The sequence below is a fragment of the Argopecten irradians genome, chromosome 1 (genome assembly GCF_041381155.1).
Source record: "Argopecten irradians isolate NY chromosome 1, Ai_NY, whole genome shotgun sequence".
NCBI classification, from domain to species: domain Eukaryota; kingdom Metazoa; phylum Mollusca; class Bivalvia; order Pectinida; family Pectinidae; genus Argopecten; species Argopecten irradians.
The window spans coordinates 31,097,445-31,122,329 of NC_091134.1; the positions used below are offsets into that span (position 1 = coordinate 31,097,445).

The 24,885-nt window shown below is 34.8% G+C and overlaps 1 protein-coding gene across 3 annotated transcripts in view; it reads left to right on the plus strand.

Moving 5' to 3' along the window:
• Positions 1 to 24,885, plus strand: part of LOC138323906 (uncharacterized) — a 110,844-nt gene that overhangs the window by 38,751 nt on the left and 47,208 nt on the right. For 2 of the 3 annotated variants that reach the window (XM_069268846.1, XM_069268838.1), the window contains exons 2-4: positions 3,554 to 3,816; positions 4,651 to 4,859; positions 6,831 to 6,949. In XM_069268846.1, the coding sequence (XP_069124947.1) occupies positions 3,688 to 3,816; positions 4,651 to 4,859; positions 6,831 to 6,949 (457 nt within the window). In that variant the 5' untranslated portion in view covers positions 3,554 to 3,687. Of the gene's footprint in view, positions 1 to 3,553; positions 3,817 to 4,650; positions 4,860 to 6,830; positions 6,950 to 15,998; positions 16,314 to 24,885 lie in introns of those variants that run through there. The other variant, XM_069268855.1, reaches the window with a different exon arrangement.

Consider the following 24,885-nt stretch of genomic DNA (forward strand, 5'->3'; position numbering starts at 1 on the left):
CATTCTTTGGTGGGCGCCAAGATCCCTCTGGGATCTCTTGCCTTTTTTGTTATGTTGGTTCTTGAAATTCATAGCAGTGTATTTTTATTTATACAGAAACATATTCAAATGGATAATTATATGACCATCATTTTCCGAATTTGTCCTTTTTAAGATTATACATAGTGAATATTGAATATTCCCGAAGTTTGATAATTTGTTGAAACAGCTGAGATTAGATCTCTAGTAAAAATGTAACGAGTCGTGCATATATAAAAGTTTACACAAGGTGATGCCTTTAGACTGATTATAAATATGTATTTTAGCCTTATTTCAGTTGCAATGTTTCCAAATGTAATATGATCAAATCGTCATCATAACTGTATATATATTTGTCAACTTATCGTAGCCCCATTTCAGGAATATATATATGTCCACCTTTGTGCTATAACCCCACTACCAAACATGTACAGCTCACATTGCCGTTGTCCTCGTGACGTCACATCCTGTTATTTCCCAAATCAGGGTGAGCAGCCGATACCCTGATTAGCAGTCGTTATACAGGTAAAAATCGAGCACTTCGGAGGGTGGTATCTCGGTACTGAAGCGGCCGATTTTGATGCGGTTTTCAACATTCTTGTCAGGAGATCAGACAGAATAACATATCAAAATATAATTTTCCGTTCTGTGTACACTTTAAGGTCCTTTTTACTAAAATATGAATTATATGACTCTGGGGTCTGGGGATGGGGTCAAGGTTACTAAAGTTTATATAGGGAAAACACATTTAGGAGTATTTTTGCTCAATTTTCATAGGAAATGCGTCAAACTTATTAAGAATTATTAGCCTGAGATAGCATTTTAATATCATATCCATATTGGTCCTGGCCGACCCCTTGGGGCAGAGGGGCGAGGCTAAAAGGGGCAAATAGGCTAAAACTTCAAAAATCTTCTTCTTAAATTCTGGAAATGGTCAAATCAAATACTCTTTTATATGTCTTTGTTTCATTCTAAACGAACTCAGGTGAGAGTTTAGGCCCATGGGCCTCTTATCTCCTTTATATGTTATAAGGCACATACTGCAAACAATATTTAGGTCACATACAAATGTACCAAAACCAGGTCACTGTATATATTTTGACCTCCATTTATGATTAAATTAGACTACTATATTCTAAGGCTATGGAACTTTATACTTGGTATGTGGGTCAATCTATTGGTAAAGCTATGTCACATACCAGGGTCAGGTTGTTGCGACATACATTTTAAATTTGATCTCAATTTAAGAATAAACTCATTTGCGCTCTCTTTTCATTATCTTGTCAACTACTGCATCATTTTACTTGTAAGTCCATATCTATAAGCACAGCAAATACAACCTCATGGCTCATACACTGGGGGACTTTCATTCCCTGAATTGTCTTGTTTGACCTAGATTCACTTTCATTTCTATCCTGACATACCTTGGCAAATATTGACCGCCATTCATTCTAGGAATAATTTCTCAATTAACACATATTTTACCAGAAAATATTTCTGTTGTGAAAACTTTAATGACAATTACCAAAGGTAATGAAAATCTCCTGTTGATTTCGCTTTCTTTGTGAGTTTTAACAAAGCGTGAAATGTAATCTCCTAAGAAAACAATGATGACAATTCATGTATGTGTGTTATTTTATTAGCTGTAAATGATATAGAATGTACAATATGGCATGTTTGGGTAGTCAATATATTGTACAATGGAACCTGAGTCAACTCCACTTCCTGTTATTGCACAGACGGTTCCGATGTTTGGAGAGTTTCAGGACGTGTGACATTACAGAATAGCATTGTTTATAGTGTATTAAGCCACAGTATAAAATGAGATGTATACAGGCATATACAATTTTCTGGGTGAATATATATGTCATCCATTAAATTGTAGTGATACACAATTTGAATATTTGAGGCGTTCATGCAATTTATTGTTATTGTGAACTATCAACCATGCAAGCCGTTGGGTTGATTACTACTATAAGCACTTGTCCAGGAGTAAACATCAGTAGTCTGTCTATCAAATAGAATTTCCAATAAGGAAATTTTTCACTTGGTGAAATATACATTGCAAGGACTTCATTAAACTTTAAAACGGATGTCGATTTCACATTTGTAGGTAGGTTACACTAGGTATCGATTATTACATTATTATTTTGTGAGCGAAACATAATATTTTTCAATGAAAACAACTTTATTTTTCATTCATAAAATTATAATGATGTCACAATCGATACCTACCTGAAAGGGCAGATTATAACTCTGATAGGCAAAAACCTGTTTACATATAAGCATGTTGGGAAACATATATACAGATAGATGTGATGTAAATATAATAACATATAGATGAATGCATGTTCATATAGGAAATACACTGGAAGACTGTTTTTAAGGAAATATACAGAGATGGGTGTCAAGGAAATACCATATAAATATGCTATTTAAAATCCTTTTTTTTCTGATGCAATTAGTCTCTAAAAGTCAAAGGTTATATTTATGTCAAATAGGATTTTCTTTTCTGGAATTTTGAAATTAAATTGAATTAATTCATGTACTTTAATAAAATTAAATGTCAAAAGTAATTTCCTGGTTTTGTAGATAATTTATCTGATTACTCATAAATTCCGTAAACGTAGACGTAGATGTATCTGAATGAACTATTTTCAGGTGTCGTGTTTTATGTAATTTCACAGCCCACCTATTTATTGGCCGATTTTATAAATACTATATAAGTTGTTACTGTCTGTTGTGTTAGGACTATTAATCTATTTAACACTATAAGGAATTGTTATCAGCCTTTTTTTTGTGAAGGAGAAGAGGGCGAGGTTGGTGGTATGGTATTCAGACATTTTTTTTGTGAAGGAGAAGAGAGGGCGAGGTGTTGGTGGTATTGAAATCCAGCTACCTTTGGCCTTGATGATGTCAGGTACAAAGTTTTGGTGAAATGTGCTAGATATGCTTTTCTTTGACATAGAAGTCCTTTTCATGTGTTCATTCAACTGAAAAAATGTCATTTTCCTGATTTTTTTCTTACAGAGGTATGTGTACTTAAATTTTTTAAGGAAGTTGATAGTTTCAAATTTAGGTTCAAAAGTTATTTTACTTTCATTTTTAATGTTTTCTCAAGTCAAACTATGCTGTCTTAATTCTAAGAACTCTTGTAGCATATGACTTAATTCACAACTTCGATAAAAATATATCTTGATTCTCGATCTCCTTATAAACAGGATTATTTTGAGAAATGGTCCAAGTCTTTGTAGTAACAAGCTGGTAATCGACCCTAAAGTACACCAGGCAGTATGTCTGTATTAGCTATACACATTTCTCAATTAAAAATATCAAATCAACATGGTTAGGGAGAATTGATCGTGGAATGACACCTGCATTTAGTCTGGCAGATTTTACAGATATTAAGGTCTGTATGTTTCATAAGATATAACTGATCATTTCCTCATAACATAATTAATGTTTCAATAGCTTACAAGGATACAGTTTGGAGATAACTATATTGTTATGTTAATTTTCTCATTATTATCTACAGGGTAAATATGGAATTCAGGATGCATACTGGCCTTGCTTCAACAAACAACCTCCTACCTGGGTAACGAGCAGGGGAAGAGGAACACCTGAGATACACCTGAGATTTGGGTGTTGATCGTTAACAGGTGTATCAAGATGGAGAAAATTACAATGGAAAACCTGATTGATGTGGGGGGCTTGTCTGAGGAGGAGCGAGCTGTTATCCTTAATGTCCTCAAGCGTGACGAGAGTCTTCGCAAGACAGAAAGTCTCAAAATGAGGCAAGTTTGTTTTAGCTTCGGATATGACGCCGACTTTATAGAACGTGAAGTCCATGGAAGTTCAGACATTTAAATTTGTTATCTCTATGTTCATGTAATATTTATAACGATTAATTGTCCTCAACGGCATAGTGGTTAAGGTGTTTTGACATATAACTACCGACCCTCCACCTCTTGGTTCCAAGTTTAAGTCTGACATGGGACAATTGCTTAGTACTGGTCATTATCAGTGGTTTTTCTCCAGGTACTCTGACTTTACCAAGCAATGAAAAAAAAATGGAAATAATTATTTAAGCAGGCTTAAAAACATTACCGATTGATATTACATATGAAGAAGATTTGTAAAGAACACAGGATTTTGAGAAGGAATATCATTTAGATTTGCACTGAGCATTTTAAAGAGTGAAAAGAAAAACAAAGTTGTAGTAAGTATCTGAAGCATCCTTGGATGTGTATATTTATTAGATTTCATGAAATCACAGTAATATGGTAATCACTTGAGACATCATTGATGTGTAATGAAAGGATACGCACATTATAACCAATTGTTATGATGAAACTGCATGAATAATTATATATATATGAAATTACCTCCCTTTACCTGAATCGCTAGTTTGCCTCCAGAGATTGATAAGAGGGTGATGTAATACATTTATTGGATTTTATTAAATTGTGTTTTGGTGAAAAAGAAAAATAAATGTTTTTTTTCTTCTTCATAAAACAAGATTGCAGCATTTCAAAGCGTTGCAATTTTAAAGATTTATAATACTGATTATTTTGAGGAATTAGATACCAATGCTATTGTGTTTGACTTTGTTGTTGTATTTGTTACAGACAGTTACGCCTGGAGATCCAGTCAATACGAATGAAAAGTGTCCTTAGGGATGGGGATGACCTGTCCAAAATGTGTGCTCGTTGTCATACCGAACTCGGCTTCCTGTTCAATAGAGGCGAAATGTGTCCCACGTGTCATTTCAAAGTGTGTAAGCTGTGCCAGGAGACCTTACTTAATGGCAAATGGTTGTGTTCCTTATGTTATAAACAAAGGTAAGACATTGCCTCAAGTCAGGAGGCTGTGTTCCTCATGTTCATATCAGAGGAAAAACCCATTAGTAAAATTGATATCTATAAGTTTAGTGATATCATGAATTCTGTAATTAATGAGGTCACAGCTGTGTTCCAATAAAAGCATATATGTATAAGGTTCATTCATGTTACGACCTTCACCTCTGTAATGTTTTTTCATGAAATGACCTTCACCTCTGTAATGTTTGTTCATGAAATCACCTTCACCTCTTTAATAATTATTCATGAAATGACCTTCACCTCTGTAAAGTTTGTTCAAAAAATGACCTTCACCTCTGTAAGGTTTGTTCATGAAATGACCTTCACCTCTGTAAGGTTTGTTCAAGAAATGACCTTCATATCTGCAAGGTTTGTAAAAAATGACCTTCGCCTTCGCAAGGTTTGTTTAATAAATGACCTTCACCTCTGTAGGGTTTATTCCTGAAATGACTTTCATCTTTGTAATGAAATAACCTTTACCTCTGTGAGGTGTTTATGTAAAGTGGTACTGCCAATGATTGAAAATAAAAAAGAAAAAAACTCTGATAAAACTCGATCATTAAAGATGATTTTGAAAGGCAGTGCAGGTAATTGGAAAATGTATTCTTATTTACAGTGTTTATGTTATGTAATCAAACCAAAAGTAGATGATTTGTTCCAATTAGCCAAATTTTCCTTGAAGCCTACAAATTACTTAAATGAATTTTCCCAAATATCTTCTGAAGATAACATTTAATTAGTGTATAAAAAATCCTTTTTAGATAAAAATGCATGTAAAGACAGGAAAACATTAAAATGTGAATGGTAATTAGAAATTACAAATTCATTAAGATTGATAACAGTTCTGATCTAGTTCACATGTAAAGGGAGCTAACCACTATTTACCCTCATCCATTCAACACATAAGCCCATAACCGTAATTGATTGAAGGGGCATAACTCTTGTCTTCTTCATACCATTATCAAGAGCTCTTGGTTTTATAACGTGAAATTAGATAATGAGATTTAAAAATTATAATTTTTTTTACTTCTAACCTGGCTAATGCCGCAATTATTGCAAATGTGTGACTTAATCATTTTGTTTACTTGTTTAAAATCAATTTTGCCAAAATTTGCATCAAAATAAGTATGTTTACATCTAATATGCCTTATAGATGCCGTTGATGTACCAAACAGTTGTAATGTGTTGTCATTATCTAACTAGGATTTCATGTTTGTGAAAGTTTGAATTACTAAATTGACAATAATTTTCATTATAAAAGATAATTAAATGAATCCTAGAATATGCATGCATGTTTCTATTGATATAAACTAATATGTACTCAGAAAAATGTTGGGTAACTTAATAAGTTGAATACAGTAGAAGTTATCCCTGTTTTGATTAAATCTAAAATAAATAATAATGATTTAAATGACTGATCAAGTTACATTTATCATCGAATACAATTTTTTTATTACTTTAGGCTTTACAGCCCATCAGTACAAAATACAACATTTTTACAGAGCAGACACTACACTAAAGCAGTGTAGATAGGACAGGTTACATGTACACATGTATAATAGATACATAGGGAATGGACAGTTATAATATCATGGCAATACATTTCTCCTTATTTTGTTAGCATCGTAAATGTATTTACTTAACATAGACAAATCTTTCAAATTAGTTGAGTTTAGTAATTAGTAATTTTAAACACAGATGGTTTTTCCAATAATGTACTTTAATTGGTTTTAAGGGAATATCATGGAAAATTGGACATATAAACAAAAAATGGTATTCATCTTCAAACCTGTCTATAAAGACAACCCAAAGGCACAGATGAAAATTGTCTTTATAAGCCATCTGGATGATTTGGAACCCTAGAGAAGTGGTATAAAGAGAGTGGTCTTTATACAGAGGTGGTCACTAAGGCAGGTTTTACTGTGAATACAAAAACCTAACGTCTATTTACAGGCAGCTAAAGTGGCTCCAACAGGATGGGATACAGGGGAGTACGGGGCTAAAACGATGGCCGTCGGGAGCTGACCTGGTCAAAGCGTCAATACGAAAGACATTGGTCATTGCAGATCCAGGTAAGGCTCTGGATTTTGTACTATTGGTACCTTGAACCTTGGTCAATACTAGCTGTAAAATATATCTCTAAGCTAAGGAAAAGTTATCTTTAGCTCAATCAGCGGAGCATCAGACTAATAATCCAAAGGTCAGGTGTTGGATCTCTTGAAGAGTCAGTGATTGTGTTTATATAAAATCCTGCACTCTGTTACATTACTTAACAGTGATGGTAGAGATTTATAAGGGCTTGAAATATTTGAAAAAAATTGTTAAAATTAGTTTGTAGTCTTGTTATTTCTTACATTTCATGGTTCGAGCCCTTTCATTCTTACATTTTATGGTTTGAGCCCTTTCATTCTTACATTTCATGGTTTGATCCTTTTCATTCTTACAATTCATGGTTTGATCCTTTTCATTCTTACAATTCATGGTTTGATCCTTTTCATTTTTATAATTCATGGTTTGATCGAGCCCTTTCATTCTTACATTTCATGGTTTGAGCCCTTTTATTCTGACAATTCATGGTTTTAGCCCTTTCATTCTTACAATTCCTGGTTTGATCCCTTTCATTCTTACAATTCATGGTTTGAGCCCTTATTTGTACAATTCATGGTTTGAGCCCTTTTATTCAAACAATTCATGGTTGATCCCTTTCATTCTTGTAATTCATGGTTTGATCCTTTTCATTCTTACCATTTCATGGTTTGATCCCTTTCATTCTTACATTTCATGGTTTGATCCCTTTCATTCTTACATTTCATGGTTTGATCCCTTTCATTCTTACATTTCATGGTTTGATCCCTTTCATTCTTACATTTCATGGTTTGATCCCTTTCATTCTTAGCCTCAATATATGGTTTGATCCCTTTCATTCTTGCATTTCATGGTTTGATCCCTTTCATTCTTACATTTCATGGTTTGATCACTTTCATTCTTACATTTTATGGTTTGCGCTCTTCAATTGAGCACTTGATCAAATCTTTGACTTTGGAACTGTGTTGTGGAACATGACACAAAGTGATTAAATGTTTTTGTAAGAGCCGATGAGTGCATTTGCACTTGAAGTTGTTGTTGAAGTCATGTTAAAGACGGAAGATTTGAGCCCTTAGATATGAAAGCTTTTTGTTTGAACTCTAATATACAGGGTTTTATCTTGAAGCTCTGGGTTCCCTCCCTTTAGTACTTAAATCAATGAGTTTACCTTAATGGTCATAGAACTGGGCTTTTGAATTTGCTAATTATTCCTGAAGCTGCCAGTTGTGGCTTTGAGCTCTTTGTTCTTGAAGCAAAAAGGTTTGAGCTCCCTTTAATCTCAAGTGTAGAGCTTAAGCCCTATTTTATTTGAAGTTGAGTTATTACAGCCCCCTAGTACTTGAAATTTTGTTTAAGACCCTTGCTCTTAAAGGTGGAGGTTTAAGCTTTTGTTTTATTTGAAGTTGTGGAATTGAAGTAAGGTTTGAAAATTGTAAGTGTATTAATTGAGTTGAGTACACCAAGTTTAACTATAGATAAGATTTTTAAGATCTCTGATGATAAATATTACGGTCTCCACAGGCACGCTATTAGAGGAATGAGAAATTTTATTTGATTTAGATTACTTTATTTTTCCCTTGAGGATGTTTCATTGTATAGCACTTTGTACTATGGTATTATTAAAAAAAATCTATAACTCGGTTTGAATAGCTTTCAAAGTATAATATTACATTTGTATCTTTGATATTATTTACAGAGCTTTGTTTTAACTTTGACAGAGACAACTCAGGTGCCTAATCACACTTGGGTATAACAAATTAATTAATTACACACAACGGAGGATATTCACCCTATCTAAAATGGCAACGTCCCTATTACTGTTAGTGTCATGTATTGAACAGATGGAGTCTCTCCTGTGAATTGCTTATTGCATTTTCTTCCATTTTTATTTGTCTTCTGTAAAAGATTATTGTATAATCAATCTAAAAATTCTATAGATATTGTCCTGTGTGAAATATACAGATGTTAACGACCTGTTTTATTACATTGTACATTATTAAGACCTCACAGAAAATCATACATTTTTAGTCTTTTTATACGATGTGGAAGCAATAACAACTTATTGCTGATATACATTGTATTTAATCACTTCACATTGATTAATTACTATAAATATTAAAACATTTGATTAAAATGCTATTATATAATAATAAAGCATTTACGTCATAGATAAACTTTGATGTAAATATTTATTGAACGACTTAATGATATAATACATTTAGGATAATATCACCCTAATTGGATTCCTGTGACGTATTTCAATCAATAGCAATGAAGTTATATAGACAAAAGGATGATTTATCTAGTGTCTGTAGAATATTTGTCCTACTACAGTCAGGGAAACAGTTCAACAATAAGTTTTTTTTAGTACTCTTTTTATACGATGTGGAAGTACATTGTATTTAATCACTTCATTGATTAATTACTATAAATATTAAAACATTGATTTTAAAATGCTATTTATATAATAATAAACGACTTAATGATATAATACATTTACGGATAATATCACCCTAATTGGATTCCTGTGACGTATTTCAGATGTAGAATATTTGTCCTTACTAAGTCTCATTCACCCCATGAAATTTCATAATGGGACTGGTCTAGTCTTTGATTTAAAAGGGTCTCAATGTGTTTCAAGAGGTGAATGAGTTAACTCAGGATATAAAAGGGCTTTTTGGGTCTTGAGAAAGCCATAGAGATTCTTTTTTTCACTATACTTTGTAAAATGATATTAAAGAAAAATATTTCATCCAAATTTTTTTTCTATGCAATGAAATTTGAAATACATATTGAGATGCATACACATATAACTACACAGATCAAATTATTGCAGAATTTTACCAAAGGTATATTTGATCAATACGCCGATTCCGGTATACAAGGAACTCTTCTGGGTAGGAGGTAGAAAACATTGTTTTGGTCATGTGACCGCGAAAAATTTAGGGCACTTTTTTCCGTCATTGCGGTGACACTTATAGGCAGAGAATACCAATGTCCGAGTAAAGGTCATTGTCAGTAAAACTTGCTCGATAAGGGAATGAAGATTAATTGTTATGTTTTGCGTTTCTTATTTGCTATTGATTTTTGGAAGAAAAGTACCCAGGTAAGCTATGAAATATTTGTGGGTGAGACGTCTGAAGATACTGTTGATTTCCAACTGTTATGCGACAGCTCCATTTGTTGCTGTAATTTACATGTCATTTCCTTGTGAAGTGTCTAAATTCAGTTCTCATGCATATTTAGATTACATTTGATACAATACGTTTTGATAATTAATTTTAAGCTTTCTGTCATAATATGTAATTTTCCACCTGTGTACAAATCATTACATATGCCGCCATTTTGTTTCAAATTTGCCCTAACTAAAGTCACATGGTGATGAAAGTCACATGACTAAATTGACTGAATGTTGTATTCCGGAAACGACGTTATTTGATACATACATACTTAGAGGCAATGTGGGCTACAGCAATCTCAGATTTACATGGTCCCTGAACCACATGATGCAATATTTAATGGTTTTATGGGAGTACAGGGTTAGTAATGATGGCTTGTCTTAGACATTTAAGTGGATGGCAATTTAATACTTTGGCAAAACTTCAATGAATATTAATTCACAACCATGATAAGGTTGAGAAAAAATAATCAATGAAATCCCTTGTTATACAGTTCTACTATTTAGTGTCAACAGTAAATTTCGCTATTCATCAGTGAATCGTACACGTGGGAATTTTCTCAATGGTTGGTATGATCGTATGTAATAGATGTGTTGGCAGGGTTAATTAGCAGGGCGGTCTATAAATAGGCCCCAGGGTATGACCTTACAGGGTCACGAACAATAAGTATGATTGGATGTGATAAACGATACTTTCTCTGATTACGTTATGTGATAAGGTTATGGTATTATGGAGGCGTGTTCGATTATTTGATCCGACTTATACTTATAACATTTTATAACCAGACTGCCAATACTGTTTAACCAACTGTCGTTCCTGGCTACTGATTTTTGACGATTTTCATTTCAAAACACTCGCATATTTAAAAAATTAATAGAAATTACTATCAATATTAATGATGTAGATGTTGATTCTCAGAGAAAGACTTATGTGAATTTACTTGGATTCCGAAATTTGCAAAAGTAAATCGCACACGTTAGAAAGTCGAGTTATAGTACCTTGTCTTCACCCAACTAACTGGTATCTTAACTACTGTTGAAGAGACTTCTAAACATCAGACAGCTGACATTTGACCTGTCTAAACTTAAAACGACCAATTTCTTATGCCTTGTGACTGATGTCTGCAATTCAAATGATGGACTGAGTGACTGAAATTGAAATTCCAGACGACCGACTTAAACTCTAGATCACTGGAGAATGAAGTGGAAATTTCCACCGCCCAGATTTCTAAGCTTCAGTCCCTAGATGAACATGTTGTGAATGGAGTGTCTTATCCATTTGTCTACCTGTCACAGATACACAGTACAAAATGTCTAAAACCATAGGGAGAGATGTTGTTGGTAGGCTTTTATTTTCTTGTCTGAACGACATCTAACAATTCTTTTCAACACATTTTACATCGTATTAGTAGCAGGGTATCAAGCATTAAAACACCATTGTTTGAAATGTAGGTCACTGCTACCTTTTTAGGTCACCTGAGACGAAGTCTCAAGTGACCTATTCTAATCGCCTTTTGTCCATCGTCGTGCGTCGTGCGTCGTGCGTCGTGCATCGTCCGTCGTATGTCCGTAAACAATTTACATTTTCGACTTCTTCTCCAAAACTGCAGAAGCAATATTAATGAAATTTTGCACAAACCTTCTAAGGCATAAGGCCAATCAAAATTGTGAATTATATGGTCCTATGAGGTGAATTGTCTCCACACTCAGAACTATGGTGTCATATCCTTTCCTCCTGTACAGACCTAGAGAGGAGACCAAGTTTCACTTTTGAATGTATGTTATAAAATATTAATATAATGTGCTTGCAAAACGTCGTGTTTATTGACCATACATACATTCTCACACTAATAGAACTCAAAAGGTAAAAGGACGTCTTTAGGCGGCGCGTGCTGTATGACTTGTGCATTTTGCAGACGGGGCAGTCTGGTCTTCCTTCTGCCTGGTTGTTGTAAAATAGGCCTTCGCATTCTAATATCTTTGGAACAACGGTCACGTTACTTTTTGTATTCTTTGGTGATTTTATCAAAACAAGCAGATATTTACACTAACAAAACAATCGCCTCTTCTGACATGGTACTTCAATGGCTTTTTTCTGAATTTTGTCCATATCGGCCCGAGGGTGAGCAGACAGGAGATCCAATATCGCCCTATTAATCTGTCCTGTTGAAATTTTGATACTGATATAGAAACATGAGATCAAGGCTTTTCAATAGGGTACGAAGGATTTAATATTATTCTCAATATGCAGATGATACTAGTCTTACCCTTTTGAATCTAGGTAAAAGAGTTTATAAAAGTCGCTTGATCTTTCTTGATCAATATAGTTTGGGAAATAAAATCCAATATCGAAAGAAACTAAATTGTATATGGTGGTTAGTAAGAGGCATAGTGTTGACGAGGGTTGTGCATTGAGAGTTCACGTAATCAGGACTGTGATTAAACCGTTTTACTTTCCTGGGAGTTTAAATTCAGTCCTCAACTTAAGTGATATTTACTAAAATTAACTTTGAGAGATAAAATGAAAGGATTCAAAGCAATTATTAATTGTTTGGTCAAGAAGACATCTTTAGTTACTATTGGTAGAAAAATAAACCAAAACAAGGAAATTGTTGAGAACAGCTTTTGTACAATTTAATTTGTAGAATGGGTTAAATGAGAAAAGTCTCTAGGAGAAACAATTCTGGTATATAATAGTGATACATTACTATTATATTTGGTCTGATATTTCTAAAAAGGAAATCAAAATAATATAAGTTTTTTTGTTTTGGAAAGATAGTATTGGCTGAACTTCTCTTAATTATCTATAATCTAAATCACGAGAATATAAATTCCTATTTTAATGAGGCCCTTGTGGTTCTCAACTCAAACTATAAAAAAATTCAGAACAAGTCAAGTTTTTTTTATGCGTCCAAAAAAATGGAATATAAAAATTTGTTTATTGACATGAGTTAAATAATGACGAGGAAATTTGGATTATATTCTCTTTTCAACACTAATGAAACTCCTATTTTTTATGGTGTAAGAAATGCTAATTTTGTCCAAAATGGTTTTTTTCTTAATGAATTTGAACTGATATAAAACCTGTCACCGCTCATATGCCAATTTGTGGGAATATACATTTTTTTATTATAAAAGTTATGTTAAAAGAATTATCTCAAGCCATGCCTCCATTTTAGCTTAATACTCTTCCTCTGATTCTAAACAATCGGTGTTTCAATACCGAATTGGAGAATTATGATCATCTACAGAATAAAATATTTATATACATATACAAGAATAATAAAACTATCCTCTTTGTTCCTTCTAAGAAACTTTAATGCATCTTGTTTTGTATGGCTGTATTTGTCTCAAACTTTTGGATTGACTTTTCCTGGTGGGTTGAGACCATACGACAGGAATTTGTCTTTAGAGACTTTACCAAAATAATCGGAATAATATTGGAGCCTTCATTCGCACAATTTACACTATATGTAAAATTTTTTAGTTCTTTTAGCTCCAAATTTCATATATATAATGCTCAAATAATACTATAATGATCCCCCATTGTCATAATTTTAAAAGAGATATTGAATATTATTTCAGGTTTAGTTGAAATGAGGTGGGGATCACTTTATCAAATTACTCTTATTTCATGGTCTATCGCATAGCTACTTTAAATTCGATGCTAGCCTCATGTGTGGAAGTCAGTGAGTGAATTTGTTGTAGCAGTCAGATTTTTATATTTTCCGTCTCTGTTATAACTTCAACTGTTTGAGATAATATTATTATTATCTATATCTTTTATGAATGACTGTTTGTACATTTCCATCAAATTTAATACACATTTGTAATATGTAATGAGTAAAATTTGAAAGAATTATCAGTAGAGATGGCCATTTAATCCTATTAACAAATTTTCTATAAAACTGACCCCCAGGGGCCTTAAAGGCGGGGTCAAAAGGGGTCAAATAGGCTAAAACTTCAAAAATCTTCTTCTGAAATTCTGGAAATGGTAGAATCAAATACTTTTCATAAATAGAAAGATCTTAAGGTCCTTTACAAAAATTGTGAATTATATGACCCTGGGGTCTCCTGTTTCCCCTTGGGGAGGGGGTCAAGTTTACTATAGTTTATATAGGATAAACACATTAATGAGCATTTTTTTGCTCAATTTTCATAGGAAATGAGTCAAACTTGGTTAGAATTATTAGCCTGAGATAGCATTTTAATATCATATCCACATTGGTCCTTGCCGACCCCCTGGGGGCAGGGGTGGGGGGGGGCTAAAAAAGGGTCAAATAGGCTAAAACTTCAAAAATCTTCTAAAATTCTGGATATAGTAGAATCAAATAATTATAGATGGAAAGGTTTTCAGGTGTTTTATAAAAACTGTGAATTATATGATCTTGGGGTCTCACGTTTACCCCCTGGGGAGGGGTCAAGTTTACTTTAGTTTATATAGGAAAAACATATTTGTGAACATTATTTGCCCAATTTTCGTAGGAAATTAGTCAAACTTGATTAGAATTATTAGCCGAAGATATAGCATTTTAACATCCATATCCGTCCTCGATGACCCCCTGGGGGACCAGAGGGGCAGGACCAAACAGGGTCAAATTGATTAAAATTTCAAAAATACCTCTAAGTTCACAGGTTTGAAGGAAGCAAATACTCTTCATAGTATAAAAAGATCAAATTTATAAATCACTGACCAACTTCAAGGCCCAGCATATAGTGTTTATATGTCTTTAATTTGTTTCATTATTTGTTTCATTATATATTCTAACTCAGGTGACCGTTAAGGCCCATGGGCCTCTTGTTATTGCTTATCATTTTTGTTTGTTTGTTAATCAATTCCCTTTAAATTGTTTTAAATACAAACTATGTGATACATCATTCTATAGATCTGTACTGTAATCTAGTTTACTTTTCATTCAGCAATATTTTATTCAATTATACAACGACACATGCTATGGTTAAATTTCTTGTTTAAGGAATAAAAATCATCTTACAACGGAAATGTTGGTCATTGTGATTTGAAGTTTTGTTTGATTTTATATTTCAAAAACATTTTTTGTCTTATGGCATAATTTTTAAAATGATTCATGTTATCATATTACCATAATGACCAATTGAATTCTGTTTTATCTGGGCAAAATTTTATTTTAAAATGGAAATTACTGATGAAAGGATGTACAACTGAAATGATTTCATTGATCAAAGTGAAAAGGCTACTGTGATGTACAACATGTTTGTTCTACAAGTGTATTGTATGATGTAACTGCGATGCTAAATGTGGAAAAACGGAATCTTCTGACTGCATCTTGTCTAAATGAGATAGCTTTATATATGAAAACCCCATTATATTGCCGGAATCCGTTCCAAAAGTCAGCTGAGTCTATGAATATTTTATTTAAAAATCTATCAATTTCAACTCGACACCCGAAGCTATAGCCTGAAACATGTACATGTTGTAGACTGTAAATGGATTATAGGTAGTATATGATTTGTAGAGGGCTGCAGTTGTACATTAGATATTGATCTGAGGTGAGGCTTTAGAACGGAATTGGCCCCCGAGGTAGAGTTAGTACTAGTACAACATGGCCCCTATGTCCACACTTCACAACTACTAAACACACTCTATCCTTTTAGCTTTGCTCATTTCTAAAGTGTTGAGTTGACACTACCGATACCTTGGAAGATTTGCGTGCTACAGCATCGGTGTCGATGCTGAAAACAAGTGGTATTGGTGTCAACAGCTAGGGATGTTACTCAGCAATATTGATTTAAACAGAATAGATCACATCAGCGGTCAATAGCCAATCAGAGAGTTCCTCTTATATTGCCTTTGGTAACCAAATACGTACTACAAGAAGAGTTTGCATGGCGGGATGGAAATGTCCCAAACACTCAGGTGATTTAGTGTGACAAAATTAGTCATCTTTAATTAATAACAGTCATTCTGTCTCAAAGAGTAGAGTCACGTTTCACACAATTAGTGCAGGGTGCTACTGATAACCTTACCAATGGATATTACCAGGGGAAATTCCACCTATCGGCCACAAATGGATTACTATCAGATGACAGGGTAAACAGAATTTGAAGTGTAAACCATTAACGTTTTGTTAACACTGAGACAATGCTGGAGCGATTCCGAATGTTAATTTTGGAGGCGACTGCAGCTCCACAAGGTTTGTATTGTCCCGATGGAGACAGCGGTCAGTGTTCTTATCATTTAGGCCCTGGTCAGTGATGGTATATTGTTAATGGTCACCATATATGTATACAACAAAGCCATCTTTGCTCCATCGACCTTACTTTACCTGATCATTAACTGAAACCTATAGAAGGTGAACATTTGTTTAAGCTGACAAATCACTATCAAACATGTTTCTTCCAGTACTGTGCTATGCTGCAGCAAGCTGACAATGCAGTTTTATATGGTAATACAATAACCAATGTGATTGGGACACTATGTAGTGATATACCTGAATGTAGTGACCTTTACAGCATCCTTTAACTCATTCCCCCCTGAAGACACATTTAGACTCTTCTAAATCAAAGGCTTAGACCAGTCCATTATGAAATATCAGAGATGAATGAGTTAGATGTTTGGCCATATCTACCAGAAACGTAATATTTGTTATACTTTTCTCCATGTGCTTTGCTATGACATTTTTGACATTCTATCAAATTTTGATGTATATGGGTTTAGATTTTGATTACTTGTAACCTTTTTTAAGATAATGAAAATAATATATTTGAATTCAAGTGTGTGTATTTTTCCCTTGAAAAGTGTTAGTCAGTTCATCAGTAGACAGTACTAATTCCTAAGAACCATTCCAGCTAGCTGTTTTAATACTCAGTTCCTAGAAACCATTCCAGCTAGCTGTTTTAATACTCAGTTCCTAGAAACCATTCCAGCTAGCTGTTTTAATACTCAGTTCCTAGAAACCATTCCAGCTGTTTTCATTCCTAATTGGCGATATTGTCAGTGATTAGTTAGTAAAGTTGTGCTATATTTGTTGTCTTCCAACAGCTTTAAAATTAGTAAGATGTCAAAAAAAAAGGTTCGAGGCTACAAATTTGTTGAAATTATTAACCTTGACCTGTATACTAAATTCAAGGTTAGGGGAGTAATTTTGCGAAAATATCTATTCAGCTTCTCAATGAACAAGTGTCTGATAATGTATATGTACCCAGTGCTGGGCTAAAAAGCTGTTAAGTTTGTTCAAAGGAATAACCTTGACATGGATGCAAGAACATGGCAAAAACGATTAGTAAATGTTTCTTAACTTTACATAGGCCTAGAGACTTCATCTCTGGCCTATAGTATGCTTGAGTAAGGAGTTCCGGAATTTGAATGAATGTCCTTGACCTACATCTGGCTGGACTAGGAGGCAGCTTGATATATAGGAATGGAAAGTGTGGTTTGGTGTTAAATGATATATTGATAATTTCTGTGTGAAATGAGGAATCAATTTTTACTATTAAATGACAGAAAGACCGATCATGTTCACCGTTTAATTATTTAGGTGAGAAAAGAACAATCAATCTTACCACTTAATGATTTATATGAGAAACAATCAATTAATTTTACCTGTGTCAGGAAAAGGTTATGCTTGATTAATTGTAGCTCTGTTTAAGCATATTATTGGTTTTGTTACAAGACGATACATTTAGTTTCCTGTAGTTTTCTATGGTATTGACATGGCAAAAATGGAGTGCAACTGGTATTCATAGTCACTATAGATCTATGGCTACCTTGTGAGGTTTATGACTGTCCTTTGTGGTCTATGACTGCCTTTTGTGGTCTATGACTGCCCTTTGTGGTTTATGTCTGGCTTTTGTGGTCTATGACTGCCCTTTGTGGTCTATGTCTGGCTTTTGTGGTCTATGACTACCCTTTTGTGGTCTATGACTACCCTTTGTGGTCCATGGCTGCCCTTTGTGGTCTATGACTACCCTTTGTGGTCTATGTCTGGCTTTTGTGGTCTATGACTACCCTTTGTGGTCCATGGCTGCCCTTTTTGGTCTATGACTGCCCTTTGTGGTCTATGTCTGGCTTTTGTGGTCTATGACTACCCTTTGTGGTTTATTGCTGCTTGCTGCCCTTTGTGGTCTATGTCTGGCTTTTGTGGTCTATGCCTGTTCTTTGTGGTCTATGACTGCCCTCTGTGGTCTATGACTGTCCTTTGTGGTCTTTGGCTGTCATTTGTGGTCTGTAACAGCCCTTTGTGGTATATGGCTGTCCTTCATAGTCAATGGCTGCCGTTTGTGGTTTATGACTGCCCTTTGTGGTCTTTAGCTGCCCTTTGTGGTCTTTGACTGCCCTTTTTGTCTATGGCTGCCGTTTGTGGTCCATAACTGCCCTTTGTGGTCTATGACTGCCCTTTGGGGTCTATGACTGCCCTTTGGGATCTATAACTGCCTTTTGTGGTCTATATCTGCCCTTTGTAGTTTATGACTGCCCTTGTGGTATATGACTGCCCTTTGTGGTCTATGTCTGCCCTTTGTGGTCTATGACTGCCCTTTGTGGTCTATATCTGCACTTAGACCCATTGTGGTCTATAGCTGACCTTCATGGTCTATGGCTCGGTTGTGCTGACCGTCATGGTCAATGGCTGATCTTCATGGTCTATGGTTGACATTCATGGTCTATGGATGACCTTCGATCATGGTCTATGGCTGACCTTCATGGTCTATGGATGACCTTTGTGGTCTATGTTTGCCCTTTGTTGTCTATGGCCGCACTTTGAGGTTTATGTCTGCACTTAGACCCATTGTGGTCTATGACTGCCCTTTGTGGTCTATGTCTGCCCTTTGTTGTCTATGGCTGCCCTTTGAGGTCTATGTCTGCATTTAGACCCATTGTGGTCTATGACTAACCTTTGTGGTCTATGACCGCCCTTTGTTGTCTATGTATGCCTATGTTCTATGACCGCCCTTTGTGGTCTATGTCTGCCCTTTGTTGTCTATGGCTGCCCTTTGAGGTCTATGTCTGCACTTAGACCAATTGTGGTCTATGACTGCCCTTTGTGGTCCATGTCTGCCTTTTGTTGTCTATGGCTGCACTTTGAGGTCTATGTCTGCATTTAGACCCATTGTGGTCTATGACTGACCTTCATGGTCTATGGCTGACCTTCACGGTCTATGTCTGACCTTCATGGTCTATGGCTGACCTTTATGGTCTATGGCTGACCTTCATGGTCTATGGCTGACCTTCATGGTCTATGGCTGACCTTCATGGTCTATGGCTGACCTTTATGGTCTATGGCTGACCTTCATGGTCTATGGCTGACCTTCATGGTCTATGGCTGACCTTTATGGTCTATGGCTGACCTTTATGGTCTATGGCTGACCTTCATGGTCTAGTCTGTCCTTTTCATCCTATGAATCTCCATGGCTAGAGGTACAGACAGAGGAAGAGTCATAACAATATCTACATTATGAATGATAGATAAAGGGCCAGACAAACTTTACCAAGGTACGGCAAGATCACTCTGGCCAGAGGAGCAAATGTCAGGGGGGCTATTGACAAAGGTCAGAGAGACTTTGTTTGTTTATACATCATCAACACACAGGGACAGATAGGGGATACATATGATACCGATTCATCAATATAATGGGCCCCGGTCCCACTGCAGTCAATATTTGAAATGATTATCTGCAAATAGAATGTGTCATCAGAAGGAGAAAGAATTATTGTAATTTAAAATATTGACTTTGTCCATTGTAACAGATAGGTTTCATGTTATTGGTCTTTATGATAAGAAAATCAATACCTATTTTTCTCGGTGTGTATTCATAAAGTATTCATGATTATAGATTGGGTAGAGTAAGCGACGTCTAAATTTAGTGTTGCTATTTATGATGTGTAAAATATCCGGATATGATTTGTTTAATTTGTGTTAAATGACATACACATGGGACTTTATTTAAATAGCATAGAATTGTTATTAAAAGGTGAAACATACCTAACAATGCATTTTTACACTAGATCGTAATGTTTCACTTAAAGCTCTTAATTTGGCAACTTTATTTTACAACCCTTTTATCAGTTGGACGACATTTGTGATAATTATATAAATCCTTTGTTTGTAATTCTCTGAAAAATAAAACATCTATAAATAAGGACTATTAAGACCTGCTGGAATAGATTTGTGTTTTATTTTCAGTACTATTGAAAAATAGATTTGTCTGAATCTCTTCAATGGTAGCATATGTATATCCCATCTGAAATTTTGTCTTACCAAAATATGTCCCTTCTGAAATTCCTTTTTATCAAAAGTATGGACGTTCTGCAATTCTTTGAGACAAAGCTGTAAGTTGCCAGAAATATATACAGAATTGGTATAACACAACTTCTGTGTTTCTGTTAGAGATGCACCAAGTCTCTATGAGTATCCACTATTTACGTTTATACCCAAGTCTCTCTGGTGGAACAGCCAACATAGTTTTGTCGCCGCTGCCTTGAGCTGCAGTCGTCTCTCCTAAATTCCTTTGCTACTTGGGTGTAAAACAATAACTATTGTTATATCTTGATTTAGAATCAACCGATTGGCACTAGTCCAGATTACAATGTCGGTCAGACACGCTAAAACATGCTTGTGTTGTATAAGTGTCGTTTTAGTGTTCTCGTAATCGGTGCAGGATCACCAGCAGGACTGCTTGACTATTTGGGGATGGTAAGCCACACCCATAGGTCCAGGGTATAGTTACTGGTTTATCACCCACATGACTCCGCCTAGAGTCATGAGACTATAAATCACCATTTACTTCAAATGTCCACCTGCTGCTATGGTGATCGAGTCTATCGTCATGGAAACACATAAAAAGAGTAAAAAAGTATTCTGGAATCTTGTTTTTTAACCCATGTTTGAACATGGTTTACCGACTTTATGTCTAGTTTATACATTGAATTACTACTCTTCCATCATCTGAACATTTTTCATAGTGTTTCAATATCAAAGAGAGGAGAAATACTGCATATAGAATCACTCTAGCTCAGGCATTAGATCATATGAAGTTGTGCCTAAGATTCTTTTTGGGTCCAAAACGTTGTATACAAATTGATATTTGTATTTTCAGTTTTAGATTTTAAGATAAGTGAATGTTTTAAAGGCATTCTTTTCTGGCAGGATTCATATAAGGATGCTGATATTTATAAAGAAGTCCCTAATTGGTGTTTGTTACCAATTTTGAGAGGAACTTCTTGTTCCATTGACTATCATGGAGAATTCAAAGTAAAGCTAGGAAACTCTCTATATGAAAGCATTGTGATCGGGCCAAAACCTGCTAGATTGATATTGCTACTTGCAATAAGTGATGCTTTGTATTATAAATGAGTTTTTTGTAGTGTTGTGTTATGTTTTTATCGGAATGGACTTTGTGTCAGGATGGCCTTCTGCAAAGTATCATCTCATTTGATTCATAGCTTTAATATTCAATGAATTGCTGAGGATTGAACAAAGATGTTTCATTGCTGTTCTTGTGTTTTTCTGACTCACATGGTTAAAATTATCTATGTTTTAGTGATTCCTATGTGTCTTGTGATATGACTTTTGATTTGTCTTGCGATGTGTCTTGTGATGTGTCTTTTGATTTGTCTTGTGATGTGTCTTGTGATGTGACTTTTGATGTGTCTTGTGATGTGTCTTTTGATTTGTCTTGTGATGTGTCTTTTGATGTGACTTTTGATTTGTCTTGTGATGTGTCTTTTGATGTGACTTTTGATTAGTCTTGTGACGTGTCTTTTGATGTGTCTTTTGATTTGTCTTGTGATGTGTCTTTTGAATTGTCTTGTGATGTGTCTTGTGATGTGACTTTTGACGTGTCTTGTGATGTGTCTTTTGATTTGTCTTGTGATGTGTCTTGTGATGTGACTTGATGTGTCTTGTGATGTGTCTTTTGATTTGTCTTGTGATGTGTCTTTTGATGTGACTTTTGATTTGTCTTGTGATGTGTCTTTTGATTTGTCTTGTGATGTGTCTTTTGAATTGTCTTGTGATGTGTCTTGTGATGTGACTTTTGATGTGTCTTGTGATGAGTCTTTTGATTTGTCGTGATGTGTCTTTTGATGTGACTTTTGATTTGTCTTGTGATTTGTCTTTTGATTTGTCTAGTGATGTGTCTTTTGATGTGACTTTTGATTTGTCTTGTGATGTGTCTTTTGATTTGTCTTGTGATGTGTCTTTTGATGTGTCTTTTGATGTGTCTTGTGATGTGTCTTTTGATTTGTCTTGTGATGTATCTTGTGATGTGTCTTTTGATTTGTCTTGTGATGTGTCTTTTGATTTGTCCTTTGTGATGTGTCTTGTGATGTGACTTTTGATGTGTCTTGTGATGTGTCTGTGATGTTTTGATGTGTCTTGTGATTGTCTTTGATTTGTTCTTGTGATGTGTCTTGTGATGTGACTTTTGATGTGTCTTGTGATATGACTTTTGATGTGTCTTGTGATGTGTATGGTGATTGTAACTTGCTGTACCATTTGTTTTCTACTTTTCTGTCAAGTGTGAGCTTGTGATGCTTGTTCTGGTACACCTTTTGTGATGTGTACCAGTTTTTTATGTAATATGACCAATCAATGTGAGTGTACTAGATACCCAATCGATGCATGTGTACTTGACGATCAATCAATGCGTCTGTATTAATGGTTTTATGTCACATGTCAGCCAGTCAGGGTTGATGCAAAGAAGATATCTGCCTCTACTGATGAAGATTTGTATTGTATTAATTTACATGGACTAATGTCATGTAACGAAGATTTACTGGACTGTTTTGGTCGGATTCTGACAGTACTCAGCAATTTTATGGTCATTATGTTCAAATAAAAGTTGTGCCTTATTCTATTTCTGCTGTTTTGGACAGAAAAGTCAGTGCACTAATGGAGATTAGCATAGCAAATTACTAAAGGATTACCCATTTGAAACAAGAAAAATTTCAATGGGAGGTTTTTCCAAGATGGCATAAAATAATCCTACATCTTTAGGTGGAATTGTTACCTTTCTCTATGAAATGGGAAAGTGAGGGGGGGGAGAAGGAGGGGGTATTGTTTCTCAGTATCTCTGCATCCTGCCCAGTCACGTATTTGATTTTGTTTGCAAATATTTATTGCTTTTTTTTGTGCAATCATTTTATGAAAGCTCTGTTAAGTGCCCCTCTATTTTTGCAATTTTTAAGTGCCATAGGACAAATTGGGTCCATTGGGTCAAAGATATCTCAAGACCTTTCTAGTTTAAGAAATATTTTATTGAACATATATTAGAGGATACAATGATAAAAGCATGGATGAACAGTATGTTGCATGCGTGGTTCATATGCATGATTGAAAGCAATGGGAGATTTTCACAAGCCAATTAGGTAAAGTTTTGTTATCAATGGATCCATCAAATCAGCTTTTATCCGTGCATAAACTCCTGATATCTGATTTTGTAATTGAATGATTTGGATGACAATCCGCCACAAAGTATGATACAATATTGTAATTAAGACTTGTCTCATCAGGTACATCTGTAGTAATTAGCATGCTGGGAGGTATATTCACTCAGCCTCACTTTAATATTCCCATGGCAACTGTATTGAACAAGTTATCATAGCTTTAGGCAATATATCCAACACAGTAAATATGACGTGTTTAACTTTAGGACACTGATTTTATTTACATGTATATAGTACAAAATATTTTCCATTTTTTTCAATCTGCCTTCATTGATGAGATAAACAGTACAACGATATATCTATAGAACCAAAGATAATACCTCAGAAACACAAGTGACGAACAAGGACAATTTAATTACTTATGCCCTATACAGGCCTCAAACTCACAATCTACAGCACCTAATCACCTAGCCAAACATTTCTGCTGCATACTCCACTGTGCCACATATAGAATCGAAAGCAGGTTTTTTCTTATTTGTAAAATTATGATCTGAACGTGATTTTTACAAGTAATTTATCGAATGAAAATTTATTAATCAATTTATTTTTTTGTATTAAATAAATACAATGATTTAATTTAACATACTACAATTAAACGAGCTATCTGGACGAGACTGACATCCAGGGCTCAATTACAGTAAAGGAAAGCCAGAGTACCTAGAGAAAAACCACTCACCGTCAAGTGCTCCACATGTGGTTTCAAACCTGAAATTCAGAAGTGTAGGGCCATGATAAATGTATTGACACCTTAACCACTGTGCCACTTCAGCCTTTGTATTGAAGAATTATGTGGGTTTTCTGTAACAGATATTAGTGTGCGAGTCGACCGTATTAACGGTAAAGTGTACTTTAAAGCCAACCATTGATGCTTTTGTTTATGTGTTACCAATAGTGGGAAAGGAGGCAACATCCATTGATGAGCCGGATCAGACATATTGTTCTACTGGCATGTTCATACTGTGCGAGCAGGATTGTATGGATTTCCGTCGGCCATCGATCAGCATCATCATGACTTAATTAAGCTTTGTTTGGATGTTAACGACTGTTTGGTTTGTAATAATGGTCAAACCTTGAGGTGGATCTCATTGTCAATATGAAATGACAGATTTGTATCAATTATTAAACAGTGTTATGACTGGAGGTCTGTTATAATGCCTGGTGCTTGAAAACAGTGACATAACGAAAGTCTGTGGATCTATCCAACTATACTATATATAAGGCCATCAGTCTATGATGCCAGAGTTATAAATACTGGACCTGTCTATATTATTAATTTCACTTCAATAACCACTACAAGGTAATCGCTCCCAAACTGCTGGGGT